Source organism: Notechis scutatus, chromosome Z, assembly GCF_049901735.1.
Source record: "Notechis scutatus isolate UNSWTSFEM ecotype Mainland chromosome Z, rNotScu1.2, whole genome shotgun sequence".
Lineage (NCBI taxonomy): Eukaryota > Metazoa > Chordata > Lepidosauria > Squamata > Elapidae > Notechis > Notechis scutatus.
The window spans coordinates 54937044-54957793 of NC_142025.1; the positions used below are offsets into that span (position 1 = coordinate 54937044).

The following is a 20750-nucleotide window of genomic DNA, read 5'->3' on the forward strand; positions in this document are numbered from 1 at the left end:
TCTATCCAGTTTTTTATTCTAAGCATGGTAAAGTAATCGATTAATTATAATCCATAAGGTTAAAACAATGAGTGACAAAAGTAGTGATAACTCGCAAACTACAATCAGTAGAATACGCTTATAGTCCTGATAAAATAATATGAAAAGAAAAGGATCAACCCTTTTATGAAAAAGATGTCCCCCATATTTTTTTACATATAGAGGAAAGGGAAAATGTTGGTAGTTCAAGACCGGCTGTAAAAGAGCAGCAAATTGAAGTTCCTGTCCTTCTGTAATCAAGACATTTAGTACTCTGTACTGGTAATGCTACTTTTACCCATGAGGCAGAAAACCTTGGTCACAATCCTGAGTCAGGAAAACATTTTGACCGGATTCAGATTAACAGAGTTGGAAGGGACCTTGTATGTCATCTAATCCAATCCCCCCACCCAAGCAGAAGATCCTACACCATTTCTGAAAGATGGCAGTCCAGTCTCTTCTTGAAAGCTTTCAGTAATAAAGCTCCCACAACTTCTGAAGGCAAGCTTTTTCATTGGTTGATTGTTCTCATTGTCAGAATATTCCTCCTTATTTCTAGTTTGATTCTCTCCTTGATCAGTTTCCATCCATTATTCCTTGTCTGGCCTTTAGGTGCTTTGGAAAACAGATTGACCCTCCCACCTCTCTGTGACAGCCCCTCAAATATTGGAACACTGCTATCATGTGTCTGTATCTGGTCCTTCTCTTCACTAGACGAGCCATGCTCAGTTCCTGTAACCATTCTTCATATCCTTTAGTCTCCAGTCTCCTAATCATCCTAGTTGCTCTTCTCTGCACTCTTTCTATAGTCTCAACTTTTTTTTAATTTTATGATGACCAAAACCGGATGCAGTATTCTAGGTATGGTCTTACTAAGGCTTTACAGAGAGGTGTTAGTACCACACTTGATCTTGATTGTATCCCTCTGTTAATGCAATTTAGGATTGCATTGGCTTTTTTGGCTGCCACTGCATACCGTTGGCTCATATTTAATTGGTTGTCCACTAAGATTCCCAGATCCATCTCACAGTTACTGCTATTAAGTCTGCTATCACCCAGTCTATTTGTGCACTTATGGTTTTTCTTGCCTAAGTGCAAGACTTAACTTTTCTCTGCATTGAATTTTTAATGCTTTATTACCTTATTAGTGCCTCTCCCATTCACTTGCAATAGGAAATCATTAGGGATGAATTATCCTTTCATGACACTTGACATGTTTAATTTAGTATCTTGGTAAGGCTTTCAAATAGATGAAGTAGAGACCATTACTGCTAAAGACAAATTTCCATAAAGTGTAAAAGGGAGAAGTTTTGTTTTATAACTACTGTTACTATAATCAAAAGAGTTGTAATGAATTTTATACTCTTAAGAGATTGTCAAATCTTTTATCCAGTAGACCACAAATATTTCACTGAACAGTGTCGCCTAATTGCTGCCATATTTTCAAATGCCTTTTTTCCCCAGAAACCCAATTAAAATAATAAGCTCTTCAAGAAAAGAGATTAAATTACATTTTTCTAAAGCTCATTTTATTGTTCTATTTGTTGGAAAGATTTATTATATTTCTGATTTATTAAAATTGGAAAATCTTTAAAAGGGATGCAGATATTGTTCAGGAACAAAAGAATTGCATAGTTAGTTTTGGACACTTCAAAGCCTTATTTTCACTACATTGGACTATATGGCAGTTGGGTTATGTAATTCATGCAAAATTCCAAAATAAGTTTCTGGTTTACAGAAGTATATTGTATATGGCTTTTTTATTGGGGGAGGGGGGAAGAGATGGTCAAAATGTACAAGATAGCAGGTGCATGATGCTGCACTTATCATATTGCACATTTTGTCCACCTGCTGCAGATGATCTGAGAGTTTATTGTTAAAGAAGCCAAACAATTGCCACTAGTGAAGATCATATCACTAGGGTTGCCTAGAATGGCTGTTTTGATCCCATGTTAATGGGAACTAGCTTGCATTCTAAGATGTTCACCAATCAGCTTCTTGGGAGCTTATTGTACTAAGTTCTGCCTGCCAAATGGCATTCCATTCCTGTTGTAATATCAGGGACTGACCAAGGTATAAAAATGAAATTAAATATACTCTTTGATTTTGAAAGTGAGACAGGCTATCAACAATGTAGTTACTATTAAAGCTTATGTCACCATTCCAAGTTTGGCCAGCAAAGGAAGAGACATTGACAGCTAATTTACAATGCAATGCTTTTCAAAGGTGGGCTTATTCATCCTAGATGCTTTAGAATTATTGGTCATATCGGTTGAGGAGACTAACAATTGACATCCAATCTAGCAGGCATCATGCTAGGGACCAATATACAAAGGCTTTGATCAGCTGAAGGAAACAATTAATTTGAAAATATAAGATATTATTATTGATGTTGTCAACAACATCAGCATACATTGTCAGTAACATGATGTTGTTACTTTGTTCTTATTTGTATTTCTAGATTTATTCATTGATCAACTATCACAATCTGAAAATGTTTCTGACTTTGCTCCTTGTTATACTTGGGACCCAGGCTTCTAAAACACAGCAACCTGGTATTTTATTTTTCTTTTGGAAATTCATCACAACTTGCTAATGCAGCTTGTCCTGTATTCCTATTAGTCGATTAAATGGCACAGTTTTTTGCAGCAGATGGGTGGGTGTTAGAATGTTAAAAATTAAAAATATTGTTAAAACATTGAATGACTTTGACATTGTTATTTTCTTTATCAAAATGCATGTTTGATTTTGAGTGAGAAAAAATTTAGGCAAGTATAAAAACAAAGAAGCCTCAGTTGTATATTAGGTAAATTGGGCCAAACTGTGAGGATGGGAGCATGATGGATTATGTACGAGGATTTATAAAAATGTTTATACTGCACTCTTTAATTGTACCTGTGCAGTTTACAATAATTAGGCTGTTGGTTTGAGCTCCAAGCCAATTTGGTTGTAAATGTTTCATCATCATTCAATGAGACATCAGCAATGTGTTTTGAATTGTGCTCATTTGTCAGAACACAGGTCTTTAAATATTTTTATGAGATGCAAATTAGTCTGAATGTTGTTTGTTCAGATATTTCTGAACCGTGGTCTGATTTTAGATTGTTTGATTCAAACCATGCTCAGAAATATCAAAACAAACAACACTCAGGCTAATTTGCATCTCATAAAAAGATATTTAAAGGCCAGTGTTCTGACAGACAAGCACAATTCAAAAAGGCACTGATGATGTCTCCTCACATATTGACAAAATGTTTGCAATCAAATTGCCAAGCTCAGAGCCTAACCAACAGCCTAACTACCAACCCGAGCTACTAATATTCAAACCCGTTTATAATGTTTTATATATTAACTCTTGTTTTGTTTTTGCTGTAGCCTCTGAGTCTGTAGATGTTGTCCTTCTGATTGACAGCTCTAATACCTTCGGCAGACAAGGTTTTCTCTCATTAAAAAATTATGTGAATAGAATGATCAACAATCTTCCAATAGGGCCAAATAAATATCGCCTTGCACTTATCCAATACAGTGATGATATCCATGTTGAATTCCAGCTGGATGACTTCAAAGGAAAAAACCCTATGCTGAACCATGTTAAAAAGAGATTTTCATTCCAGGGTGGGTCTTTAAGGACTGGGAATGCCATACAAAAGATCCACAAGACTATTTTCAAGGCACTAAGAAGAGACAGACACCAGGTTTTGATTATTACCACTTCAGGGGTATCACAAGATGACGTGGAAGGACCTGCTACATTAATGAGAGAAGATGGGGTAAAAATAATTGCTTTAGGAATGCTGAATGCATCTGAGCAAGAGCTGAAGTCAATGGCCACACATCCATTCAGTTACCATTTTGATACACTAAAAGATCTCCAAAAGTTTTCCTCAAATATATTGTCTGTTATTGAATCAACTATAGCAATAGATGAGAATTTAGTCTTCTCCACAGCTACCCCACCAAGTACAATTTATGCTCATAGCATGCCCATAAAAGGTAAAAGCAATGATGCAGTACATTATCACAAATATTATTAGATTAACCATGAGGGTTTAGGACAGGGTTTTTAAAATATCAGTTAGAGCATCCTGGAGCAATTACTACTTAAAGAGAAAAAAAAAACATGACTGGGCTTGTATAAGCAAAATCGTAGTTCTCCAAAACCTACTTAGAATTTTATTTCATATTTTATTCATGCATGTCCGGTTGAACAGCTGCTATATTGTATGAAATATTTGAGAACACATGTAATATATAGATTACAATGTACTAGTTTTTTGCCAAATTGTAACTCCTAATGAAAAAAGTAGTTTTATTCATTGAGAAATGAATAATATCATGCAACTCATTTATCACTTGAGAGAATTGCCTGCAGTGTTGGAGAAGCACAATTTTGGAGAAGCCAAGTGGTTGACTTCCATTCCTAGAATTCTCCAGCCAGTCTGAGAAACACTGGTACATAGCACAAATGAATTATTCATCTCATGCCATTCTGGAATTGAAGCTCCTATAATGTTATAATTGGGAGGGCAGGATGCTTTTTTCTCCTTTCATTTCCTTAGGGGAGATCCAGCAATTGAGTAAATTACTTGCCATTGCAGGTATCTAGGATCCATGATTCCTAGATAAATCTCCAGAACAGAATGGAGATGTAGTAAGGTACACATTGAAGGGCCTACAGAGGAAGATTTTCTTTCTTTTCTAATACTGAACTTCTTCCTCTAAATTTAATCTTTCCAATAGGAGGGAAGAGAGAATCTTTAAACAATTATATTTTCTTAATTGTGATAATGCTTTCAATAAACCCAACATGTACATTTTGCAGAAGGATCACTTTATGAATAGTCATGGTCCAGGGCAGGTCAATTAATTTTTTTCACGTGCATCATAGTCACAAAAATCTCCCTTAGGATGGTTCCCTTCTCTCAAGTGATAAATGAGTTGCATGATATTATTCATTTCTCAATGAATAAAACTACTTTTTTCATTAGGAGTTACAGTATCAGGAATTTGATTTTTCTCCATTATTTTCATTTACACATCCCTCATCCAATTTCACTGTATTATCCTTCCCTCAGCTCCTACCTGCACTTTTTCTAGCACTTTCTCAAGGATCCTTAGAGGCTTTTTTAAAACTCATATCCTACTTTTCACTTCAGTCCTGATCAAGAGTAGGCAATCCTTAGGAACACATTATTTTCCTGGGATAGCCCACTCTTAGGGGCAGAGGTGGTATTCAACAGGTTCTGAGCAGTTCTGGAGAACCGGTAGTGGAAATTTTGAGTAGTTTGGAGAACTGGCAAATACCACCTCTGACTGTTTCCCCCCCCCCATCTATTTTCTGCCTCCCGAGTCCCAGCTGTGCCCTGCACAGGAGAATGGAGCTGGAAAGCAGGTTAGTGAGGTGGGGAGGGAATGTGATTTTGCAGTAACCTTTCCCCAGTAGTGGGGAGGGAATGGGGATTTTGCAGTATCCTTCCCCTGCCATGCCACCAAGCTACACCCACAGAACCGGTAGTAACAAATTTTTGAATCCCACCACTTGGGGGAAAATTAAGGAATGTGAGACTATGTTGTAAATGTTTTTATAAAATAACTGCTGTGGGAGGTTTGGTGCAAGAAAACTACTATAATGGATATGTCTGGTCACTTTTCTAAAAGTACATTTGTGGAAGGTAGTTTAGTTGCTCAGAAATATTTTCTATCATCTTTGTTTTGTTTTATGGTTCACGTCTAAAGACAAAGAATTGGACTACAGATACTCCAAATTTTTATTTTCTAATGTGAATAGAATAGAATAGAATAGAATAGAATAGAATAGAATAGAATAGAATAGAATAGAAGGGACCTTGGAGGTCTTCTAGTCCAGCCCCCTGCTCAAGCAGGAGAACCTATACTATTTTGGATAAGTGTCTAGTGTCTTCTTAAAAACCACCAGTGATGAAGCACCCATGATTTTTGGAGGCAAGCTGTTTCCATGGTTAATTGTCCCCACTGTTAAGGAAGTTTTTCCTTAATTCCAGGGTGCTTCTCTCTATGGTTAGTTTCCAACCATTGTTTCTTGTCCTGCCCTCTGGTGCTTTATAGAATAATTTGGCCCCCTCTTATTTGTGTTCAAATAACCTATGGGAATTTCCTGGTTAAAATATGCTTTGCTAGCATTATTTTAAATTAAAAAGAATTTTTAATATATTGATGAGAGACTCTGGCAAACGCCAAGTAGAAAGCCTGCAAAAAGGAAAGAAACTGTTAAGAAAAGAGAATTAATAATGTGTGTTCTTTTTTTATTGCAGTTGTGGATTGTTCTGATGATTTAATTGCAGATGTTGTATTTGTGGTGGATGAAGCTGTTTCACCTACAAATAGTGAATATATTGTATCTTTCTTACAAAACATAACAACCTCTCTTGATGTGCAGAAAAGCTGCATCAGAATTGGTCTTGTGACATACAGCAATGAGCCTCGTGTACTTTCTCAACTGAACACAGAAACAGAGATAAAAGATCTTATATTTAAAATCAAGAGCTTTTCTCCCAGGGAAGGAAAAGCTAAATTAGGTGCTGCCTTAAACTTTACTAGAGAAATATTTTTTACTGAAAGTGCTGGAAGCAGAAGGACAGAAGGTGTGGAACAAATAGCTACCCTCATCGCCCACAGACCCTCTGAGGATAGTGTAACTGAAGCATCAAGTCTCCTTTTGCAGAAGGGTGTGACAGTATTTGCCATAAGCAGTGAAGGGGCTAATATCACACAGTTAGGTGGAGTAGTATCCTATCCCCCAAATAGAAATATTATAAAAGTTGACCATTTTTCAAATCTGGCAGATAAGTCTAAAATTTTTGAGAAGAAACTATTCAAACATATTCATATGTTTTTTGACGAAGCTGAAAGAACAGAAGAGTTCCGATCAGGTAATGTCATTGATGAAATGCATGTCACCTAGTTAAATAAGCTGAAAGTATTTGAATGCTTGTTTTGCTTTGTCTTGTTTTTAAACAACCCAACTCTATCAACCTTGCCTTTTCTCTCATGTTTCTGACACATTCTGACAAATCAATGTCCATTGCAGTTGGGTAACTAAAATATAAATAAATTTTGAGAGCCAGTTTGTTTAAAGCACCAGGCTAGAAAGTGGAAGTTCAAGTCTCATCTTGAACTGGGTGATTTTGGGCCAGTCACTCTTTCAGCACTCCAACTTTTATTTTTATTATCTGCTATTGATTATCTCGATGGAATATATTTTCATTTAAATTATTTTTAGTTTTGCTTTTAATTTTTAATTGTGCATTATTGAATTGTAAATCATCAAAAATGTTTTTTGATTGCAATGGGATTCAAAAGCAATAATAAATGAATAAATAATGCCAGTAGTATGAAATCCAAGTCAGAAGTTCTACTTGATAACTTAACAATAATGCTCATATCCTTCAGAGATATCACTTAACTACATTCTCTGGAATTCCTTCTGCAAATTCCAATGCAGTTGATAGGGTGTTCTCTCATATGATCTCTACCACTTATGGTTGACTCATGCCTTTCCTGGTTCATTCAGGGGTCTGTAATGTGTTTGACCAAGTGATTTGAGAGGAAGAATGCATGCCACCTGATCCTATTATATTTCACAGCAGCTTTTGATGTCATTGAATATATCCTTCTGGACTATGTACAAAATTTGGAGACTGAGGAAAACTATTTTTCAGAGACACAATTCCTTCCTCAATGCAGGATTTCAATTAATGTTTGTAGAGGAGAATAAGTTATTTACCTGCCTCTGATCTGTCTTAAATTTGTTTATTTGTTCAGGATGTATGGAAACAGAAAAGGCTGATATTTATTTTCTCATTGATGGTTCATCAAGCATCAGTCCCTCAAATTTTATTAAGATGAAGACATTCCTAAAGGAAGTAATTAAGCTATTTACCATAGGACCTGATCATGTTCGATTTGGAGTTGTTCAGTTTGGAACTCTTTATCAAACAGAATTTGAACTTGATAAGTATATGAAAATCAGCCATTTAGAAAAAGCCATTAATAATATAATCCAAATGGGAGTAGACACATATACTGGAGCTGCTATATGGTCTATGCAGCCATTATTTGAAAAGGCAAAAAAACAGTGAGGTGGCAAAGTCCCTTGTTATCTCATTGTACTGACAGATGGAAAAGCACATGATAATGTGCTGGAACCTTCTAAAATGCTAAGAAAATCAGCAGTCAATATTTATGCTATTGGTGTGAAATCTGCTAATATCACACAGTTAAATGAGATTGCAGACTCAGAATCAAAGGTTTACTATGTGGAACAGTTTGACTCCTTGAAAAATATAAAAAATGAAATTGTTCGAGACATATGCTCTGAAAAAGGTAAGAAGCATCCACTAATCCTTTAAATAAAATATGTTATGTTATGTTATATAGAGTCCTTGATGCTTTCTAAACTTGATTGTTTGCTTGCAGACATGACATGATTAGGTAACATCATCAGTACTAGTGAGTGTAAACTATTTCATAGTTTGTCCTATGTTGTTGAAACTGTATTGTTGAGTCTGTCCATTGTGAAATGAAGGAATTTTCATTGTGTTTTCTGCCTGCTAGTTGATGTTCATGAATGCACTCTGCTAGTCTTCTGCTTGTTTGCCCTACGTAATGGCTTACTATATGTTGTAAATGATGTTAACTCTATAGATAGTATAGAGATATTTTCTGTTGAGCACTTGAACTGCAGGGGTCCAGACTTGTTAAAAGACACTGCATTTGTGAAGTTAGAGGCTTTCTTCCCCTCCAAATACACTACTGTTTTACCTTTCCCCAGTTGAATTCTGAAATAGGAAGATCATATAGAAAAAATAAACTATAATAGCTATAAAATACTCTTGTTTTAACTGGATAAACTTTTGTTGATTTCAGTATTTTGAACTTTCAATGACTGATTGCAAAGGGAACATAAGTGCTGAGGATAAATTAGCCCCATTGTAATTTATAGTCTGGCAGCTGATATTAATTTAGTGTTATAAACCCAGACAGAAAATCTTTGAAGCCTTTTTGTTTTATGTTATGTTTATAACATAAACATTATGTTTATATTACACATTTTTGAAAAGGTTTGAACTGACTCTTTGGGGTGACTGAGGATGGCATTCTCCGGCATTCCACTTTGATTAATTGATTTGCTGTTGTAAATATTTCTCAAAAGAAAGCAATGCAAATCATTTCTGCAGCATTGCAAGAAACTGGGATGATTGTATTTGTGAGGAAGATAATTCAAGAGATTACATCTATATCAATATACAATAGCACCAATGCTAAAATAGGCATTCCTGACATGATCAAATAATATTACAAGATAGCTGTAGAAATATAAGAATGAAAAGGACTGAAGTTATCTAAAATATTTTAACTGAAAATATAATGAAATATGCTTCAAACATACTAAGAAATCCATTTCATTCCATATTTGGGTGTATTGGGTATAATTAAAAAGCAGATTTTCATGTAAACAAAGCTTCTGATGTGGATTTCAGGACTTATCTGGTTAGGAGTAAATAAGAAGCAATGTTTCTGAAACTTGCTTTTCTTTTCTTCTAGATTCATAGAAATTCAGTGGTTTAATAGTTATTCTTTTTCTGTAGCCTGTGAGAAAATGAAAGCTGATGTCATGTTCTTAGTAGACAGCTCTGGAAGTATAAGCCATCAAGATTTTGAGAAGATGAAGAAGTTCATGCAAGAATTGGTAGATAAGTGTAGTGTTGGTCTAAATGAAGTGCAATTCGGTGTTGTACAGTTCAGTAGCACCAATAAAGAAGAGTTCCAACTCAACTCATCAAAAGATTACATTATTAACGCTATTGGGAACATGACTCAAATGTAACAGAACACTTATACTGGAAAAGCTCTGCAATTTGTTTCTGATTATTTCAAACCAGCAAAAAGAGCACGGCCTTCTGTCAACAAAATTCTTATCCTCCTCACAGATGGGGAAGCACATGATAATGTAAGAGAACCATCCAGTGCTCTAAGAAAAGAAGGTGTCATTATCTATTCCATTGGGATTACTGGTGCTAATGTTACACAACTAGTAGAGATCAGCGGGGCACCAAACAACATGTTTTACTTGAAAGATTATGATGTTCTGAAATACATAGAGAAAGACATCATGTTTCGCATATGCAGTCCATATAAGCTGGATGGTTAGTATTCAGTCTTTTGCTCTTGGGTATTTATATGAGTGACTACTTGGTTGGGTGAATAAAAACAACATGGGCCTTATAAATTTCTGAATAAAATTAAAATGATACTATAAAAGGCAGAGAATTTAGTATGAGGTTTGCTTTAACAGTGGGCAAAGTGTCATAGATATACTTCCAGATTTTGTGAAAATGTTACCTTAGAATGATGAATACCTGGGATTCCTGCTCAAAAGATCAAAATACACTGTTTTGGAATAAGGATGATATGTCCTTAAAAAAGTCAATTTGATTCAGTGGTTAAGGCATAAGACCAGAAACCAGGAAACTTCTAGTTCCATTTTAGGCCAAAAAACCCCAGCAAGGTGATTTGGCCATTCACTCTGTTTCAGAGAACATCAAGCTAAACAACAAGCCAGCTGGTCAATTCCTATCACAACACAATGGTTCAGTACTTGTTGATCTGGGGGGGAAAAACCAGACTCTGCACTTGAGGAAAATATTAGTGGGGCACCTAACAAGATTTTGGTCCACTTCGGAAGATAAATGAATTTAGGGTTTCATTTTGACCAATTCTATTGCTAAAATATTTCATTTTTTCATAAAATTTATTGAACCCCTCTGCATATTTCTAGCAATTTGAAATTCTGATGAACGAGATAAACAATGAAATGCTTATAAAATAAATATATTAATAATGTTTCTTTAACTTCATGTGATTTTAATTCACATTAAATCAACATATTAAATCATGGGGTTTTTTTTTGTCACACTCATTCTTTTTGATATTGCAACATGTATATATTCTGAAGTTGTATATCCTTGCTGAAGTCAAGAATTGGTGGATGTAGGAAGATTTTTTCCCCTCATATGCATAATTTGAATCAGTTTTCTATTTGTCTCTGTTGTGTCCATCCTTCCTCTTGTAAATCTCAGGGTTTACTTAACTTTGATGTTAAGAAATGGAGGCATTTGGTTAGATTATTTTTCTAAGATTAAGTGGGGGTGTGGCAACCAGTTACCCAAAGGGAAGGACTTTGGGTAGAGCCATGGTGGTGCAGTGGTTAGAATGCAGTACTGCAGGCTACTTCTGCTGACTGCTGACTACCAGCAATTTGGCAGTTCAGTTCTCACCAGCTCAAGGTTGATTCAGCCTTCCATCCTTCCAAGGTCAGAAAAACGAGGACCCAGATTGTTAGGGGCACTATGCTGACTCTGTAAATTTCTTAGAGAGGCTGTAAAGCAATGTGAAGCTATATATAAGTCTAACTTCTATTGCTATTGCTATTCATGAAGACTATTGCAGCAGTTTGAAAAATCTGAAGTTGGCATGCCAGCTGCATATTTGGGTTACAAGAAAAGTCATTGACAACAACTCTGACCACTGTGAATACACGGTTTCTGTCAATTCCCGGGGCAAATCAATATGTGTGCTGAATTATCCCAGAATTGGGCTGATCAAATACTAGGACTTTGCTAGGCTGAAAGCAAATAATGTAGTTATGTTCAATTTGTAATCAAATCCTGACACTAACTACTCTTTATTTTCTCTCTCCATTGAGTATGTGAGTAGAACATTATTTTATTGATTCATATTGATTCTCCTATCCTAGCATGGTTTTTCATGTTATTATTTACTGGGTTTAAATATCAGTATGTCAATTGTTTTAAAATTTCAATATATTTTTGAATATTGAATTATTCATATATTTGTTCCTTTAGGAATATCAATATTTATTTGGATGGTAAATTTTAAAGGATAAATGTATATTTCTTCACCCTTTCACCTGTATATTTGTTTTAAAAAAACCAAATCATAATTAAACTGATTCAATTAAAAATAATTTAAAAATTAACAATCATAGAAATTAGAAATAATTATTAATCATTTTACGTTTAACTTTAAACAATTCGAAAGAAATAATAATATAATAACATATTTAGATATTTACAAATCATTTATAAATATTAATAAGGAAACAGAATGAACAGATCCAGCCATTGCATAGGCAAGTTTAAAAGTTTAAAAGGGGGGGGGGGCATTTACAAATTATCAGGGAGAGAATCCCACAATAGAGGCATTTGCAGCAGGTCAGCATGATAGCCCCATTATTACATAAATACCAAGAGTGGATAGGACAAGTTTACATCTCCCTCCTACTTTCAGATATATTGCCCAGGATTGCAAAGCAGTGCTTAAAATCTGATGGATGATGATGATGATGCCATAAACTAGTCTTTATGAGCATCTAGTTCATTATTCTAATCTGTCCTGGAATAGATTTAATCTGCCATGTTAACCTATGTTTCTTACATCCATTTAATTCTCCTATTCCTCTTTTTTAGATCACCTTTTAGACTTTTGTTTTCATACATATGTACATACACAAATATGATTTTGATGTATTTTCTATGCTTTTTAATTGATTGTACTTCACTTTCCTTATGATGGTCTTTGACAATAATAAATATTTGATTGACAGGTCACTGTTATTTCAAGTCAGTGGCCAGTAGTGGGATTCTATCTGGTTCAGGTGAACCGGTTCTAATAATTCTGGCTGGCGCCGCCCACCCCCACACTGCCTAGTCACTCCTCATCTCATCCCCTCACCTGGCATAGCTGCTGCTGCTTTTCATTTGGCTCCCTGGTTTGCATCCCACACGTTTGACCCAGTTGAGCTGTCCTGATCTGCCTTGAAGCTCGGTGAATCTGCAAGCATAAAGGCCCAAATCTCCAGGGAGCAGGGATGGTATTCAAGGGGTTGCTGGAGAGGTTTCAGGAGAACCTCTAGGGAAAATGTTGACTGGTTCAGAGAAATGGTAGGGAAAATTTTGACTAGCCTCACCTATCCTCCCCGTTCTTACCTCTCACCTCAGTCCCTACTGGTTCTCCAAACCAGGCCTCAGCTGAGCTAAAAAAAAAAAAAAAAACAGCACAGAGGGTGTCTCTGAGTACTCAGTGTTGGATTTCAAAAGCCAAGGAGCTCAGTTTAGTGCTACAAGGAGAAGTGGCCTAACAGCAGATCTGAATGGCTGGAACGTTGCCTTCCTTCCCAGACTCTGAAGACTGAAGCTTCTATTTTTCAGTGCAGATTCAGGCAGCAGCTTGCAGAACGGTAGATCTGTGACTCTGTGATTCTGTGAGCAACTCAATTTGCCTGCCTGCTTCTCCTGATTTTGGGTAAAAGTTGCTCTTTTTTATTAAAAAAAATCAATATTTACATACATAGTGTGTTGTGAGTTAATTTTGTGAGTTTGCAAACAAATATTATGAGTTTGCTTGCAAACAAATTTTATGTGACATTATGCTTTTATATTTTGAAATTTGTGGCTGAATGCTGTGCTGCTATGAGATGTGTTGTTTCTGTGTTCATTTTCATACCTTGATGGTGTTGTGGACTTTTCTGAGTTTGCTTTGCAACAGTTTTTATATTTTGGAATAAGTGAGATTTTGTGTGTGTGTTTGTCCCCAATCCCCATTTTGTTAGACAGTGGACCCCATCCCCACTCTCTTAAACATTTACCACAGCAGTGGGATTCTTTAATAAAGAAACAAAAAGTTGACAGAAACAAAAACGAAGAAGCAAAAAGCTTGTGTGACACAGCTGGGTCTTGGTTTGCAAGCAGTTTGGAAATGAGAATTTGAGCCTTTTAGGCTTAATTATTAATTCCCCTTTGAAGCTCCTGCAGCTTGATGGGTTTGTTTGTGTGCCTCTAGTTAAAATGATTGCCCTGGATCCTGTCTTCCTGCCTTAATGGGTTAATGGAGTTATTTTTAGCCTTAATCTCCTTATCATGGCTCCACTTAACTGTTTCTATTGTCAGCTCTGTCTGCTCTGAGTTTTCTCTTTCAGCTGGTGTTTTTTGGTTTTCCTAAAGAGGGAAAGGCTGGCTTGAGTTTCTTGGCACTGTTTTCTGAGGTTTCTGGTGCTGTGAGGTTTCTGGCACTGTCCTTCCAAGTTCCCACAGAACAGTGCTGCTTGGTTGGAATGCTGAAAAAAGCTTCAGTACATTTTTAAGATGAAAAGTCTAAAAAGCTTAGGTGACTAAACATGGCTTCCCCTCAATCCCCTGTCTTCTCTCTCTGCTGTAGCTCTCATTTCATAAGGGACTGTTGGTCCAGGTAATCCTTGGGCTAATGTAAGGTAATGTTAGCTTGGAAAGATTTTTGTGGCAATACTGGCATAAAGTAACAAACTCCCTTGGTTTGGTAATTGTTCCATTTTAAGTATTTATCTTTCAATTATTAATTGTACAGATATCAGCCATTCTTTACACCTCATTCTTATAGGGGTAGGGGTAGGATTATGAATTAGGGTTAGGGTTGAAATTTGTGGCTGTGCTGTGCTGCTATGAGACGTTGACTTGGCCATGGCCATCCAGTCACATGACCACACCCACCCAGTCACATGATCAACAAGCCACACCCACCAATCCACACCCACAGAACCTGTAGTGAAAATTTTGGAATCCCATCACTGTCAGTGGCATACAAAAGACTCTCTCCAGAGACCATCTTCTTAGATTTTAATTGATAGGTAGGTATTGGTGTGAGCTACTGCTCTAATTGTAGAATAAAATATATAATAACAGAATGAGAGGTGAAATAGCATAACTGTTAAGAGATTCTTGAGCCAAGAATTATGACATCCCTGGTTTTATACTCCTCTCTCCAATGGCTTTCACAACCCATTCTCTCTCCATGTTAGACAGTTTATCATTTGACAATTATCATGCAATATTGCAGTCCCTAAGTGAACAGGTACATACAACTTTTATTTATCTTCTTTTTGGATTAGATCGTGAATCAATAATTAGAAGAACAGATTCAGCCAGATATGAATTTACATGGAACCAAAACTTCTATTAAGAATGTTTAGGGGATTACAGTATTTGCCGAATTCAAAAAAGGCCACAATATATTAAACAATTTAAATGAACACTATTGAGTTCTTTTATCTTTTGGAAAATTATAATTTAAAAATGGATTAAAACAAATCCTGCTTAATATTTCAGGGAGCATATCTGTATGTTTTTTTCATATGGCAGGAAAGATCTGTTAGTCTTGTCTTCTTAAGAAAAAGCAATAATGAGGCAAAAGAGTTGGGTTAGGGTACAATGTAGCAGGTGGTATAAAATCTCATATTACTTAATCTTAGTAATGTCCTTTGTGCTCATAATAGCAAAAGCTGCTCACAGTTGAGTGAGTTTTCTTTCCAATGATCTTGTGACACAAATATTCATGCCATTCTTAATAATAAAATAATTGAAAATAGAAACTCAGTTAATTTAACATTTAATTTTTAAAGTGCATCAAAAAATTGATTGATAATACATAACAATAGAACAGGTTTTTCTAGTCTGGATACTGATTTTCTAAAAAAAATGGAATTGAAAATATGATAAAATATTGCTACAGATTGTGCATAGTCATTCCAATCATAACTTTTTCAAAGCTATTTCAAATCAAATCTCCATACTATCAGTGAGATAATTTCAGATGATATTTATCTTAATCATTTCAGTAAAAATGCATGTAGAACTGCATGATAACTTTAATTATAAAACAATAAGATTCTTTTTCAAATAAATGAAACAATAGCACATCAGCAAGGTAACCTATTTATAGTAAATATAACATTAATTAAAATTCATACACTTTTTGTTGTAAAGAAATATGAATGTAGGAGAAAAAATATATGACAATATGAATTTGTTGTAAATGATGCCTTTATCTTTTCTTGTTTCTTTCCAGAGTGCAAAAGGATAAACCGTTTAGATCTGGTTTTTGTAATTGATAGTTCTAGCAGTATTGGTGAAACCAACTACATTCTCATGAATAACTTCATAATTGGCATTGTAAATAAGTCTGATGTAGGTAAAGACCATGTTCAGTTTGGAGCAGTAAAGTATTCCAATAATCCAGAAATTATGTTCAAGCTGAATACCTATAGCAAAAGATCAGATATCATTAAATTTATTCAGGACAACGTGCTTTTAAAAGGAGATACATACACAGCAAAGGCTCTTCAGCTCTCAGAAAGTCTTTTAACTAAAGAAAATGGCAGCCGCATAGACCAAGGGGTCCCTCAAGTTCTTATGGTCATAACTGATGGAGAATCTCATGATAGGGCAATACTGGATAGCACTTCAAATGAACTCAGAAAGAAAGGAACTATTATTTATGCCATTGGAATAAAAGACGCAAATCGTGAGGAACTTGAAATCATGGCTGGATCAAAAGACTACTGGTTCTACATGCCATCATTTGAGGGACTGGAAAACATAACCACAAACCTGTCGAATCAATTGTGCATTGATTCAAGACCAGGTAACATTGCCTATTTTTTCCTACTATATGTGATGCTTTCCCCCCAGGAGTAAGTGAATAACAATCTAATAGTAGTGTATTCATTTGTTTGGTTATATCCCCCTTTATTATTATTATGAACCACTCAAGGTGTGTACATACAATATGGAGTAATAAGTAAGGGAACTAGTTTGATATAATGTTTAAGGCACCAGACTATGAATTTTGGTCTTGTCTTATGCACAAAGCCGTCTAGGTGACCCTGAGCTAGTTATTTTTTCTCAGTCCTAGAAAGGTAATGATAAATCATTTCTGAAAAGTTTGCCAAGGAAACTCTACGAATTTGTCCAGGCAATTGCCAGGTGTCAACACTGACTCAAAGGCATGCATGCACACACACACATACACAAAAGATATTGGGCTAAGTGATGTGATAAGCATGATGTGATATTTTAAGCTTGCCAACTCCAATGTGTTTAGTCAATCCCCAAGCTTTTATTCAAAATGCTATTTTCAATTTCATTAATGTTAGAGTCCTTTGAGGCAAGATATCCCAAATCCTGCTACTGACAAATGGATCTGGCCCAGTGCCCACTACTTACATATGTTGTGACAAAAGGTTAAGCACTGCCATCATGCATTAATTTATATCTGTATCTACATACAAATACAAAAATGTATTTATTGATTTATTTAATTTAAATCACTTATAAAGCTGTCCATCTTAAAACAATTCTGAGGGGCTTACAACCAATAAAACAGTATAAAAGTATATAAACAGTATGTAAACCAACACAATAAAAATAAAAACAGAAAAATCTGGCACTGTAGCCTTACTTCTCTAATGCACCCACATTTTCATTCTATCCTGGCCTCACCTTATCCCATTGCCTAGAGAAAGAACCAGGATTTAAGTGTTCTCTAGAAAGATAGAGGGGTAGTGCCTTTTGGCTCTCAGGGGGGAGGGTGTACCATGGGGCAGGGCCTGCAGTAGAAAAGGCATGCTTCCAAGTTCCCACAAGATGTCAGTATTTAAGGGAAGGGATCCTATCCACTCTGGTGGACTGGGCAGAGAGAGGTAGTCCTGCAGATAACCATGCCATGTAGGGCTTTAAAGATAATAAGTAGCACTTTGACTTGTACCCAGAAGAAAAATGAGAGCCATTGCAGCTTATAGGTGAGTCTAGGAACACCCAACATTCCATGTGTCCCTACATTCTGGATGTATTGTAACTTCCATGTCATATTCAATGCTAGCCGCATGTAGAGTACCTTAGATTTCTATATTTATCCATAAAATAAATGGCTGGTAGCTGAACAATGGGGCCTTAAACTTAAAGGCTATTGAGATGAAGACAATTCAACTGTTTCCATAATTGTCGAAGACATGTAACAGTTTGACATCTGCTTTATCCTATTGCCATATATTACTATGCAACATGTTGATCTCATCTATATTTTAGTTCCTTAAAGATCAGAACAGGAAGCTTGCAAACTTTTCCTTCTTTTCAAAAAAGGGGAAAAATGAATCTTTGGCAATGAAAAATGTAGTCCTAATTCAGATAGATGAGCTACATACTTAGTTTCAAGTAAATAAAACACAAGAGGGACAGCTATATACTGATTATAAAACATAATGATATATGCTAGATAGACCCAAGAAAAAGCAATGGAGCTGCCACAGCATGAGCAAAATTCTGCAGGCTTACAGATTCTTCCTCTTTTAAATTTTTTTAAAAAAAGTTTTATTGGTTTTAACAACAAATAAAAACACATAAAACATAAAACATAACATAAAAACATCATCATTCTTCATAAATTTACAGACAGTGTATCGGTTGGTTTACCACTCCTTTTTCTGCATCCATTTCATAGTCATCATAATAATTATGTTACATAATAACTCATATTATCAATCAACAATTATATATCCTAATATCATTATTAAACAATCATTTGACTATAATTTTACTAATTCATACTTAAGCGAGATAACTATAATTTAGTTAATTTATTTTATAACAGATCGTAAAATCATACCAAATCTATCTTAATAAAATATTCTAAAAATGTTATCAAAACAAAAAAAAAATGTATATTCATTATTTCCTAGGTTTCTAAATATTCTATTATTATATTGTATTATCTAACCATTGATAAAAAAGATCCCAAACTTCATAAAATTGTTTATCTTCTTGTTCTCTAATTTCAAATGTCAATCTACTCATTTCAGCACATTCCAGTATTTTCTTAATAATTTCTTCCTCTAATGGTATTTTCTCACTCTTCCAATTTTTAGCAAATACAATCCTAGCCGCTGTTAACACATTTACAATCAAATACTTTAAGTTTTTATTAAATGTATCAGGTAAGATTCCCAATAGAAAATCTCTGGTTTCAAATCTATATGTTCTTTTGTCATTTCTTCCAACCATATGCAAATTCTAGTCCAGTATTTCCTGGCCTCCTCACAAGTCCACCACATATGGTAATATGAGCCAGGGATCTGATGACATTTCCAGCACTTTTCAGATTTGTTCTTGAACATTCTTGCTATTCTTGTCGGGGGGAAATGCCACCTGTAAAACATCTTATACAAATTTTCTTTATATGCTACTGACATTGTCATTTTATAATTTTGAGACCACAATTTTTGCCATTTCTCTAAATCAATCCCATATCCAAAGTTCTTCCCCCAAACAATCATTGTTTCTTTGACTTGTTCTTCCTCTAATTTAATTTCCAACAAATAACTATATAGTTTTTTAATCACTTTTTCATCAGAACCTGTCAAAATCCTATCTAAATCAGTCAATTTATCATAAAAATCCTTCTGTTTTAGAATCTTTAAGGTACCTTGAGTGTATTTGCGCATATGAAAACCAATTCATCTTTATATCTTGTTCTTCTAACTTTTGCATCGTTTTAAGTTCACCCTTTTCATCCAGTATTTCCCCATATCTAACTGTTTGTTCCTTCTTATAAATTATGGGATAGGAAAAAGCTTCGATAGTTGATAACCAAACTGGTATTTTCAAATAACATTGTTTCTTAATTTTCTCCCAATTCAACCATAACGATTCCCGTATATAGTGCCTTCTGAAATAACCCTGCGATTTAGTTCCCTTATACCATAAAAAAAGCATGCCAACCCAATAATAAGTCATGTCCTTCCAATGCCAGTAATCTAGACTTTCTTAACGTTATCCATTCTTTAACCCACATTAAGTTTGCAGCTTGATAATACAACTCCCAATTAGGAAGGCCAAATCCTCCTCTAGTTCTAGCATCCTGTAAAAGTTTTAGTTTTATTCTCGCTTTCTTACCTTGCCATATATACTTCAACACAATTTTATTTAATTCTTCAAAATAATCCTTACCTAATTTAATTGGTATTGTTTGAAACAAATATAAAATTCTGGGTAAAATATTCATTTTAATTGTTGAAATTCTACCTATCAAAGATAATTGTAGGTTTTCCCATTTTTTCAAGTCAGATGCTATCTGCTGTTTAAGTTTAATATAGTTATTCTCTTTCAGTGTAGTACATCTTGACGTCAAAAATATCCCCAAGTATTTAACTTTATTCGTAACTTGAATTTTCAATAGGTCTGCCAACTCTTCTCTTTGTCTTAATAACATATTTTTTGTCAGAATCTTTGTTTTGTCGTTATTTATTTTCAAGCCAGCCATCTCACCATATGTCTCTATCTTTTCCAGTAATTTTAAAGCTGTCTCTAGAGGGTCTTCCAGAATAAAGACCAAGTCATCCGCAAAGGCTTGCAATTTAAATTCCTCCTTTTTAACTTTCATTCCTTTTATATTTGTATCCTCTCTAATATTTCTATTTAACACTTCCAAAGTCAATACAAATAACAAAGGGGATAATGGACATCCTTGTCTTGTGCCTTTTTTAATATTGATAGGGTCTGTAAATTCTCCGTCTATCATCACTTTTGCTGTTTGCTTGTAATATATGGCTTCTATTGCTTGAATAAATTTTCTAGCAAAGCCCATCTGTTCCAATAATAATAACATAAATCTCTAATTCACGTTATCAAATGCCTTTTGGGCATCTAAGAATATCAAAGCCATTTGTTTTTCAGGGTGTGCCTCATAGTATTCCAAAGTGTCCAAAATTACTCTCATGTTGTCTTTAATTTGTCTCTTTGGTAGAAATCCATTCTGATCAGGATGGATAAAATTATTTAGGTATTTTTTAAGCCTTTCTGCCAAAATTG

At 35.0% G+C, this 20750-nt stretch overlaps 1 protein-coding gene across 1 annotated transcript in view; it reads left to right on the forward strand.

Moving 5' to 3' along the window:
- The first annotated feature begins 2484 nt into the window (after positions 1-2484).
- LOC113421378 (collagen alpha-6(VI) chain) overlaps positions 2485-20750 on the forward strand; it is a 52622-nt gene continuing 34356 nt past the window's right edge. Inside the window, 6 exon segments of the mRNA XM_087947316.1 lie at positions 2485-2573; positions 3394-4011; positions 6309-6926; positions 7819-8379; positions 9645-10202; positions 15955-16530. Coding sequence (XP_087803442.1) covers positions 2513-2573; positions 3394-4011; positions 6309-6926; positions 7819-8379; positions 9645-10202; positions 15955-16530 — 2992 coding nt within the window. The 5' untranslated portion in view covers positions 2485-2512.